Source organism: Cynara cardunculus (assembly GCF_001531365.2).
Source record: "Cynara cardunculus var. scolymus isolate 2C chromosome LG 7, CcrdV1, whole genome shotgun sequence".
Classification (NCBI taxonomy): Eukaryota; Viridiplantae; Streptophyta; class Magnoliopsida; order Asterales; family Asteraceae; genus Cynara; species Cynara cardunculus.
The window spans coordinates 3,565,344-3,577,256 of record NC_037534.1 but is presented as its reverse complement, the minus strand read 5'-3'; the positions used below and the strand labels follow the sequence as shown (position 1 = coordinate 3,577,256).

General features: G+C 37.7%; 2 protein-coding genes across 2 annotated transcripts; one reads left to right on the top strand and one right to left on the bottom strand.

The window, feature by feature from the left end:
- The first annotated feature begins 214 nt into the window (after positions 1–214).
- LOC112515089 (serine/threonine-protein kinase SRK2E) lies at positions 215–5,630 on the top strand. Its single transcript, XM_025121742.1, has 9 exons — positions 215–615; positions 1,564–1,638; positions 1,727–1,828; positions 1,915–1,968; positions 2,490–2,582; positions 2,678–2,770; positions 3,109–3,213; positions 3,300–3,398; positions 4,747–5,630. Exons 1-9 carry the CDS (start codon positions 439–441, stop codon positions 5,020–5,022), a joined length of 1,074 nt encoding a protein of 357 aa, XP_024977510.1. The 5' UTR covers positions 215–438; the 3' UTR covers positions 5,023–5,630.
- An 810-nt stretch (positions 5,631–6,440) lies between these two features.
- Positions 6,441–11,429, bottom strand: LOC112515930 (probable disease resistance protein At5g66900). The gene is made up of 5 exons (XM_025122908.1): positions 10,784–11,429; positions 9,407–9,810; positions 8,954–9,315; positions 8,665–8,876; positions 6,441–8,326 (listed from the first exon to the last, which is right to left on the bottom strand). Exons 1-5 carry the CDS (start codon positions 11,406–11,408, stop codon positions 7,485–7,487), a joined length of 2,445 nt encoding a protein of 814 aa, XP_024978676.1. The 5' UTR covers positions 11,409–11,429; the 3' UTR covers positions 6,441–7,484.
- Between the last annotated feature and the right edge of the window lie 484 nt (positions 11,430–11,913).

The window sequence follows — 11,913 nt, the reverse complement described above, 5'->3', positions numbered from 1 at the left end:
AAACTGCAAACCATGCCGCGAAAGTTGTTAACGAAGTACTATAAACATGGTGAAAATAACAAACGAAAACGACACCGTATCGACAAGATTCTTTCTTTTTCTGCTATCCCTCGTCACCATCACTCCTCCAATCCAACCACTGGTCTTCTCGCACATCATCGAAAAGATATATTAAACAAATATCAATCCAAATCTCCCCACTCGCCGACCGCTACAAAAATATCTCATCCCAAAAGCAACCGACTTTAGGGAAATCTGGGCCCCTTTCTGTATCTGTTTCTTCGTAATAATCCCAATTTTTTAATCATCTCTACAGTACCCGGCATATTAGGGAAGAAAGAGCTCCTCTTCGATGATCTTGTGTATAAATTAATCTTCAAATGTTGCAGTGAAATTGATTGATTTCCCAACTCTCATGTGATTTTGACTTCCGACGAAATGGATCGATCGATGGCAGCTGCGAATTCGGGTATGGATTTGCCGATCATGCACGACAGTGACCGCTACGATTTGGTTCGAGATATCGGGTCGGGTAATTTTGGTGTTGCCAGGCTTATGAGAGATAAACAGACTAAAGAGCTTGTTGCTGTTAAATATATTGAAAGGGGAGAAAAGGTTAGTCCCTGAATTTGATTCGATTTGATTTTTGTTTTTTTGGGGTTTTTTTTGTTTGATTGATGGATTGTAATCAGTGGGGTTTAATGCAAAATCGAGAAATTTTAGGTTTTCATTTTTGTTTTCTTTTGGGGGTATTTTGTTTGATTGGTGAATTTCAATTAGTGGGGTTTGATGCAAAATAACGAAATTTTAGGGTTTCCTCGTTGTTGTTGGATTTTGACTGATTCAATTTGGGTAAACTTTTTTGTTCAATCTTTTCTGTTTCGGGTGTTCTACTTTGAACGGTTCAAATTAGGGAAGTTCTGTTTTGTTTCTATTTATGGATCTTTAACTTTTATGGTGAATGAATTTGTTTCTATTTGTGGTTATGAAGTGTTGAATTTCTCTCCATTGTAAATGGAACTTTTCTTGATATCTATCACGAGGCTGTGAGAATTTAGTTCTTGTGATGAATCTTGGAGGTGTGTTGATAATGGAAAGAGAGTGGATGATCTACTCATTTTGTGTTTCTATTTTAGGGTTTATACCAAATATGGAATTCTCTAGTTTGAGGGTGTTCCAAACCCATTTGGGCAATCTTTCTTTTCCTGTAAAGATTAGATTTTTGAGCTCAGGTTAACAGCTCAGGTTAACAGTTGTGGGCTGCCAATAACTTCCACCATGACTTTAAGTTGATTCGAAGGTTATTGGGTTTGCTTGCTTTTTGGTCTAGAGGGTGTTACACCTGATGTTGCATTGGGACGTAACCCCTTTGGACTCTACTTTTGAGTGGGATACTGATCGACTCTTTGAGGTAGGGGTCAGGTTTGCGTACATCCATTCAGAACCCCACATCTCATCCAGGACCCCACTTCTGAATGAGACATAATGTGTTTGTTTGGTTTGATTAGGAATTCTGTTTTGGTTATTTGATTATTGTTTAATAAGGTAAACGTCTGTTTTCAGATAGACGAGAATGTTCAAAGAGAAATTATCAATCACAGGTCTCTAAGACATCCAAACATAGTTCGGTTCAGAGAGGTTTGCTCATTTTCACGCTTTCTTGTTTGAAACGTTGGTCAATCGGGCGACAAATTACTTATTATTGTTATCTTTTAATCTAACACAGCTCATATTGACCCCAACCCATCTGGCAATCGTGATGGAATATGCTTCTGGAGGGGAGCTTTTCGATAGAATTTGTAATGCAGGGCGCTTCAATGAGGACGAGGTTCATCTTTTTTTTTTTAAATCTCGTAACACGTTATCTGTTGTTTTGTTTTTTTGCAAATGTTTACTTGTGTTGATTCTGCACAGGCTCGTTTCTTCTTTCAACAACTCATATCGGGAGTCAGCTATTGTCATTCTATGGTATTTGAAAACTCATATGTTCTTAATTTTTCTTTTTGGTGTTTTTAACTTGCATATGGGCTAATCACATTGTTAACAAGGCGGGAGTCTTTACAGAAACAACCACTCTACTCGAAGAGTAGAGGTCAAGTTTGCGTACTTCATACCCCAGATCCCATCTTTGGGTGGGTTATACACTTAGGGTCGGGTTCAAACGAGAAGGCAGTCAACTTGTGAGAAGGCGAGAAGTCCCAAGATCACACATGATTACATGTGATACGATCACTTAATCATATATGATTAAACACATATCGCGTTGATTGCATTCACCAAGTCGCCCGCTTCCATTTGGACGTGTTTGATCATATATGATTACATGTTCATATTACATGTAATCATGTGTGATCTTGGAACTTCTCGTCTTGTTGCAAATTGATCAACTTCTCGCATGCTCCTCCTTCTATACATTTATATTGGGCTTGTTTGGTTTGGTTTCTGACCTAATCACTTGTTTTTCTTTCTGTTGTATTTCATCATTGAAGCAAGTTTGTCACCGTGACTTGAAGCTAGAGAACACGTTGTTGGATGGAAGCCCGGCTCCCCGTTTGAAGATTTGTGATTTTGGGTACTCCAAGGTGGGTATTCTGTACTACTCGTTTTATTATCTTGTTTGTGTTGTTCTGCATCTCTGGTCAAAATTCATATATTTTTTCGTGATGTTGTATTGCAGTCTTCCGTGCTGCATTCACAGCCGAAATCGACAGTTGGTACACCGGCATACATTGCACCCGAAGTGTTGCTTAGGCAAGAATATGATGGGAAGGTAGGTTCTTTTCGTGCCCACTTTTGCACGTTGTCAGATACCTTTAGATCATTGATCGGATATCTTTCAGCATGTATACTTTCTTATACTCCCCCGTCTCAAAATAAGTGTCCACAATGAAAAAGACATACAATTATCGATACACTTTTAATGAACTAAATGACAGTTTTACCCTTAATAAGAGAAGGGATAATTAATTTGGGACAAACTGAAATAGAAATGTGGACACTTATTTTGGGACAAACTGTGGACAACCTGGCCGTTTCCAGTTGATTTCTTGAAGCGTGATCGATTTGATCTCAGTTCCGGTTTATTTATTTATTTTTTACCATTTTCAGATTGCAGATGTGTGGTCATGTGGGGTGACGTTATACGTTATGCTCGTTGGTGGCTACCCTTTTGAGGACCCTAACGAACCAAAAGACTTCCGAAAGACTATACATGTATGGTGTAGACATATTTAGAACTCTATGATGCCGATACTATAATATAGTTTCACTTATAGCAATCTACCCTTGATGACCTACAGAGAATTCTTCACGTTCAGTATTCAATTCCGGACAATATTCAGATATCCCCGGAATGTCGGCACCTCATCTCGAGAATATTTGTTGGAGATCCCGCACAGGTAAGTCATGTTAGTTTTGGATGGTATGAAGTGTGTGTTCGGCTTATTCAATCTCTCTTTCTTTATTTCATTGATTTAACATTTCTAGGTAGGGAGCGAGCTGAGCTCGCACTTGCTTGGCTAGTTAAATGTTTTGGGTTCGAGCTTGATTTTTGTCTTGCTCGCTTGAAAATTCAGCCGCTTAAGCCTTGGCTCAGGCGTTCAGTGGCATGGGCTCAGTTTCTACAGGCTCGTATAAGCTTGACTCTTGGCTCGATTAGTATAGGCTTGTGATGGGTCATTTACTTAAATGAGTTCTCAATTACGAGCATGAACCTTCAAATGACCCGCCTCTGGTATAAAACATCACGTGTCTGTAAAAATCTTGAAAAACACTAGAAGATTAGTTTTTAAAAGAGACTTAAAAGATGGGTGGCTTATGTAATAACCAGTCACACATGGATAGAAAATTAGAGTCGTGGGCTCCTTATAAGTTCAAAGTTGTGGGCTACCAATCAGAGCCCCGAAGTGGTGGCAAAATTTGACTATGAAAATTATCTTTTTTTTTTCCACAATATTAGTATATAGATTTGTTGGTTGGTTCCTTGTCCTTACATAGAAAAGACCCATGTTCGAGTCCAGTTTACTTATATTTTGAAACACGAGGTAAAAAACACACACCAAATTTGACAGCTGTGGGACACGAACCTGGGCCTTTTGTACAAAGTTAGAGCATTTACCATCTTAGCCATTAAAGTCGTGTGTTAAAATTGAAATGTCAAAAACTATATGGTGGCACCATATCTATCCATGTGGGTCCGCCTCTGCTCCAATAACTCCCACCATAGTTTTAAGTTTTGATATTATTTGGTCAGCCTGCTACATTGGGCCATGGGGACTTACAAAACCTTGAAGTGGTGGCCTGTGCCACCATATCTATCCATGTGGGTCCGTCCCTGCTGCCAATAACTTCCACAATAGTTTTAAGTTGATTTTGATATTATTTGGTCAGCCTGCTACATTAGGCCATGGGGCCTTATAGAACCTTAAAGTGGTAGCTCGTGCCACCATATCTATCCATGTGGGTCCGCCCTTGCTGCCAATAACTTCCACTATAGTTTTAAGTTAATTTTGATATTATTTGGTCAGCCTGCTACATTGGGCCTTACAATTTGGCTTGTATAAGCTCGTATAGGCTTGTTGAGCTGCCGAGGCGAAACCATACTCGGTTTTGACTTTTTTACCCTCTCCAAACCCTACTCAATGTGGGATTTACTGGGTTGGTTTGGTTTGGTTTGGTATGGTATGTGTCAGTGCTATGTGCTTGAGATGATGTACATTTTAACCGTTGGATATTCTTGTCGAACAGAGAATCACGATGGCGGAGATAAAGCAGCACGTTTGGTTTCTAAAGAACCTCCCTGCAAATCTCATGGATGAAGAGAAGATGATGAACAACCAGTTTGAAGAGCCCGATCAGCCAATGCAGAGCGTCGATGTGATCATGCAGATCATATCGGAGGCCACCATTCCACCTGTTGGCCTTTACGACCTCGATATGATGGACGATGATCTCGACGATTTCGACTCCGACCCTGATGAGCTCGATATCGATAGCAGTGGCGAGGTCATATATGCGATCTGATGACCAAATTTATATAATTAGTGTGTGTTATCTTAGTTTCATGTACGTAGAATCATTTGTCGGTTGTGCCACAGGAGTCGGGTTGTGGTTTTTGTATCTTGGTTGGGTCCTCTTTCCAGGGCTGGCTAAATCTCGGGCGATATACACTTTGTCACATGAGTTGTAGAATTATCGCTTGGGATTTGGGCATTTCTATTGGGGAGAAGGACCCGACCTTTTTGTATCATCACCGGGGTCGAATATGTACACCGACTGTGGTTTTTTGTATCTTATGTAGGCCTTCTTTTCATAACAGAATGACCAAATCTCGAGCGTTGTACAATTTTTACCGCACGTATTGTGATGTTCTTGCTCCCGATTCTGGTGTTTCTGCTAGGAAAAAGGGTCTGGGGTTACGGGTTTTGTAGGTTCGCTAGGCTTTCCACTGGGCAAAATGACCAAATTACTAGTGATGCACATGGTTTTTGGCATCGTTGCTCAGAATTTGGTCATTTTGATCTTTTTCTCGGTGAAATGAACGAGTTCTGATTAGGGTGAAAATTGATCAAAATGTGCTGTATGATTTGTTCCTTGTTCGGGGTTCATACATTTTCTTGATGTCTTTTAGCAAGGGTTGGGTTTGTCTTACGACTACCGTTGCGTCGTTCTTTTGTCTCGTGAGACAGTTTCGTGCTCGATTCCATTTAATGTTGCCGGTTCTCATCAAGTGATGTTAATTTTCATAAGAAAGAGTCTTGGCTTGTTTAAAAATGCATAACGAATGATAATGAACCTTGTGGAGTGGTTCTGTGTTTTGACCAAACAAAAAGAATCCGGTATATCTTATCTGAAAATAGGGTCTTAATTCAGTCAGAAATAACCTCTTTTTGACCCTTTTAGACAGATTCCAATCTGAACAAATGGGGGTTGCAATGGTGGTATACTAGATTTGAATTTGATAGCCGTTTTTTGTCTCAAACTCGACTCAAGATCTTGCTGGTAGTTAATATCCAAACTCGATTTGAATTCAATAGTAATTTTCTAAACTCGAGCTTGAACTCAAACTTGAATCAAAGCTCGAACCGAACTTACCAATTGAAACCTAAATTTCTTAGAAATTATAAAACTTAAAGGTGTATTCTAAAAGTTTATAAATTTACGTGCGTTTTAAAAGTTTATCATCAAGAAGACAAATTTACGAACTCTTATTTTTCCTGTCTTTTATTATCTTTTTGGGATACTTCATTAATACTTTTATAGTTTTTTATGACTTAAACTACTTATAATTTCAATAAAAAACGTTGATTAGTTTTTATAGTTTAAAAAATGTACAATTATGTTGCATTTCTAAAAGTATACTACATTCTTATTTGTAAGGTTACTAATAAATTTTTATTTATATTTTATTGTATATATGAAAATCAAATATCCCAGTGGCCTTGCAGAACTCGAACTAGTGATTTCCGAGGAAAATTCCCAAAGGCTACACTTGAGCTAATCATTCATTCACTTGCCATGTGCATTTCTTAAATCATTCCAATATTCACATAAGAGTCCATGACAGTGATTTCTGGGCTCACTAACTTCTTTTTGAAGTATATAAAATTTATATACGTCACATAAACTCACACCCTCTTATATTTGAACCTTGACTTCGTAGGAGGACAAAGATCCAGATACCGCGAGGCCAAACACCCCTTTGGTTTATCCGTTTATGCTTTCAAACTTCTTCAATCACCCTTGCATTTCCTTTGTCATTGTTGTCTTCTTGTCCAAATTTTGGTTTTGGTGTTTTCCTCTGGTAACGATGGGTATTTGGGCCATCTCGACTAATTCCATGGGACCCTGGAGAACAACCAAGAAGATCGACATTGGCTTGGAGAGACTCGAACCAATGACCTATGGGAAGAGCCCCAAAGGCCTAAGTCTTGGTTTTGGTGTTGTTTCTTCTTGATGTATCTTTTTATCACCCAACAGATTGTAAACATCTTTACGGAATTCTATTTTTGCAACCCACCTGTGGTCATTTTGCGCACATCCAAACTAATTCCTTAACGCCTTGAAGAAAACAATCAGAAAAATCCTGAGAGCACCCTGAGAAGACTTAGAACCGGAGAGAAGCCCCAAGGCCTCTCCTCTTGGTTTTGAGAAATTCCGATTGGCCTTTCCTTTTCTTTCCCTGTTTTACCAAGGAGTTTTATCATCAAAAATGCAGTTTTAGTAGCCATCTTAACTGGTCCTGTGGTCTAGACTCCTTGACCCATCTTCGATCCACTAGAAAAGGAGGTCCGTAGCCAACCCCAAACCGGCCCCGTTTAGGCCTAACCATACCTGATCTGGTGAAGAACCGGCTTTCCGTCTCCTAGCCATTACCCTCTTGTTTGCTAGAGGGAATCTAGGTAGTCCATGGCATGCCAAACATGAGACTATTCTTTTTTGTCCCGTCCCGTCCCATGTAGTCTGCATGCCAAACGCATGCACCCTTACTGGGCAACAATTTTCATGAAGTCTGCAAATCGGTCATCTTCAACAATATTTATCTTCAAATCACAAAGATCATGTTCATAAAATCTCCATAAATACGAAGTCTCTTCGTCACATATCACATCTTCTAACGAGGATAAACTGGTCACAGAAGCGGGTAAGTCTTGTAATCCTCGACAACCGCTCATCTTAAGCACTCTTAGTGCGGTTAGCTCGCCAATCTGATGAGGTAGGAAACTTATACTCAAACAATCAGATATATCAAGAAAAGTCAAACTACCAAGGTTCCCGATTGAGTTGGGTAATTCCGCTAATTTCGTACAAGAATCAAGTCTCAGAGTTTCCAAATTCGACAGTCTCCCAAACCCTTTAGGAAGAGCATCCAGCTCATGGCAATTGGTGATGCTTAGTTTCTGAAGATGATCAATATTACATAGTGCTGCTGGTACTTCCTTAAAATCATAACAACGGTCGATTTCAAGCTCTATGAGGTTCGGCAGCATAGAAGGAGCATCGATGGTACAACTATCAAAGGCATTACCAATCTCACACATGATAAAGGAAAGCTTTTTTAAGTTCTTGAACTCGAAGATGGATTGGATCAAGGGAGGAATTGAGAGGTGCTCGAATCTTATTCTTCTTAAGTTGGATAGAGAACCAATTAATGAGAGTTGGTGCAACTCGGTAAAATTATTACTGTAGCTTGTGATGTTCAAAACTTTTAGTTTATTCATTTTCTGGATGAACCAGGGCAATGCGTATTTTTGACTTCGTATGTTCAGTACCAAAACTTCAACTTTCGGTCCTTTTAGATCATACCAAATAGAGGAGAATGCTTCATCTACATAAAGAAAAGGAGGATATTAAAAACTCCATAAGCTAGCTTTTTGAATCGCTAATTGAATTAGCCTTTCAATAAGCTCCAGATCCATTTTCATTCTTCCAATTGTGCTATTATATTTTTCCGACTAATTTTTCAACCTGTTATTTTAAATCATTTTACATTGCCATCTAGCTTATAAGCAAGTTCTTACCAAAAATGACTAGTTTGTCGAGCTAGCTTTTCAGCTGACAACTAACTTATAAACTAGTTTGCCAAACATAGTCTAAAAACAATTCTAGCAAATGGTCATTATCATGATGTATTTAAAGAAAAAGACGAATAGGAAGAAATGAAACCTGTTGTAATAGACAAGAGGCGGGTAGTGAAAGGTTGTTGCGATTGTTCAATCCACCATGTGGGTATGTCATTCCCATGAATTTCGATCAATAATCGTGTTCTTTGTGTTATCGGCTCCTGGCAACTAAGATGGATGGCTAATTCTCTTAGCAAATCATGTTGTGTGACATAATGCTCGTTACAATACCCTTCTAGTTCACTAGCATCTTTCCTGAAAGATGAAATGGAAATCAGTCAACCAATGGAGGAATAACGGATTATTTTTATACGACTTAAACAATTTTTTACCTTGCAGGAACAAGACTCAAAAGATTTCTTGAAGAGAGTTCAAGAAGGTATTCACTGGTATATATTCCTTCTTCATCTAGATTATACAACTCCACCCACATATCCATAAGAGCAGAGGCTGCAATCCTTTCATCTTCAGGAAATGAACCCAAGTCAAGGAAGCAGTCTCTGGCTATAGGAAACTCTTCGAGTGCATCAACACTGGCTCGAAGGTTAAGCAACAGCTGTTTGCTTGAATCAAAAATAGATTGACCTTCTGACCATTTCTTCAAAGTTGTTCTCCACTTGACCACACCTTGCCCACATAGTGATGAACCAATCACTATAAGGGCCAATGGAAACCCTTTGCAGCATTTGACCATCTACAAAGAAAACCACATGAAAGGTTCAGTCTTGACTTAATCATGTAAAATGGCTCGTCCGTAAGGATCAAGAAAATGTAATTATATATACCTTGCTCACAAGATCATCTGGCACATTAAAGATCCCATCATAGGGAAATGCGGAACGGCAAAGAAGGGTTTTCGCATCTTCATCATTTAACAAGCTCAATTCATATGTGGAACCAAATCTCGGAAACAAGAATCTTGATGTAACCAAGATTTTGTATCCTGGTATTGGGAACTTGAGATCCTGAATAAGGGATTCAGATTCGGACCACACATCATCTAGGACCAGCAATATGTTCTCTGACCCCATTTGCTTCATCAAGTTTTCAAGTTGGTCCTTTGCCTCTTCATCAGTTTGAAACTCGCAACACTTTACATTAAGATGATGTACAAATAGTTTTTGGACGATGCTCTTAAGAGTCGCCGTTCTGGAAACAGTAACATAAAAGATATTGTCCCCAAATATACCTGTACAAATATAAATTTATCGTAACATTTACATAGGAAAGTTATAAAATTATATTTATTTAGTCTCTGACAAGGATGTAAATTGAATCCAATCTGGACATATAGCCACAATCAATCAGCAAGCTTAATATCAAACTCAAATTCGATGGATATAGATGGTTAATATCTAGAGCTCTAACATGCACGGCGACCAAAGGGTGTTTGGCCAAATGGTATCTTGGGTTACCTATAGAGCTCAACCTCCGAGGAGGTAAAGGGTTCAAACTTCACGGGATGTGAGAAGTGTGTGTGGGTATTTGCTGTATATAAATATTAATGCATCGAGACACATTTCAATTTCAATGTTTCGTGTTATTTTTTATCTATGTCGATATAATACAATTTTATGTGGTTTTGAGAAAGTGATAATGCTTTTATTTTTAAATAAAATATAAATTTAAAAATATTATATAAAATTTACAAAAAATATATCAATATTAGTATCAAATTAACTATTTAAAAGTTTTTATTTGTGTATTTCTTTAATTTAAATTTTTTATTATAATTTAATTTATCGTAACGAAGTAACTTAATTTATGTTTAATAATATATTTTTTATAAAATTAATAATTAAATATTCTGTTAGAACTCAATAATTATCCTAATTATATTTTAGATTTTTTATATTTTAAAATGAGATGTTATCCTTTATTTGATTATGTTTATCCGCAGTTAGTTATACGAATTCAAACATAGAGCTTTAATAAGTTGTACTTGTGTAAAATTTACTTGTAATCTTGAATTTTAAGTAATATGCATCAATAAATAGTACTTCATGCATAAAAAATGGTTTTTAAGAATTTTTGTCAAATGTTGTATAATATAGTATAGATATACTTAAAAAAAAACGTGTCATGTTTCCGACCTTTCTAACAAACATAGAAACATAGGAAAAACAACAAATACAAAGAAGAAAAAGGTCAGTAATTTGTACCTTTAATTTCATTATCATGACAAACCATCTTTGCCAATGTAGTCTTCCCACAGCCTCCAGGAGCTGAAACCGTCAACACCTGGTTGTCATCTTTGAGCAGCCTACGCTTCAATTCTTCAAGATGATAATCCAAGCCAATGATGACATCTGGGAGCCCGGGAACACTGCAAGAACCAGAAAATCCACCCGCCCGCTCAGTAACAGCTGAAAGAACTTGATCCATTTTGTCTCCCAGATCATGAATCCCAATCATTATCCTATGATTCCTATCTTCCAATCCAATCTGAAAGAACCTCTGTAGCTCATTGTCCAATCGAATGAGCTTATTGGCGTGAATAAACTTCTTGTACACATTCCAACACTTGATCCTAGAGCACTTCAGCACTAAATTTTTCCCATTTTCCACATAAAATATGAACATTTTGATCTCTTTTTGGGGACGGTCAAGCACTATGCTCAATCCCCCATTTCCATAAAATATTGGCTCAATGTTTTTTAAAGTTTTCTCGAGGCGCTTGAGTAGCGTTTTAAACTTTGCCGTTTTTTGAATTTGGGATGATACTGTTTTCAGCAACTCCACCAATACTATTTTCAAAGCAACCTCATTAGCATCCGTTACAGCCATTGAAAGAACCACAGCTAAAATAGAGTAAAAAACAAATATCACACAGCAAATTAAAAATCAAAACCCTAGCAATCAACTTTCGACTTCAAAAATCAATTTCAGATTCAGTAATGTGAAATCAAACAATATATGATCCAGCGTGTGATGATCCTAACTTATGGAACAATAATATTTATACATTTCCATTACAGCGTTAAGTATCGAAGAAATCATCACTACAAAACAAAATACCTTGAGATTTCGAATTGCGCGTTGAAGTGTTGAAATGTTTTTGTCTTGTATGTTAATGGAAATCGGAACAGGATACTTTTCGTTGGAAGTTACGAGGTGATGAACGTAGACGGAAAGTTGGTGGAGCTATCGACGACAATGGCGGGAGGATTCCATGGACCTGCTTTTTAATTAGGTAGGTAATTAAAGGGAAATAGTTAACTTCCGTTTATATATATTTACAATTGAACGACCCAAGGTTTTGAAGTTTTGTCCGAACGTGCCATTTTTAAAG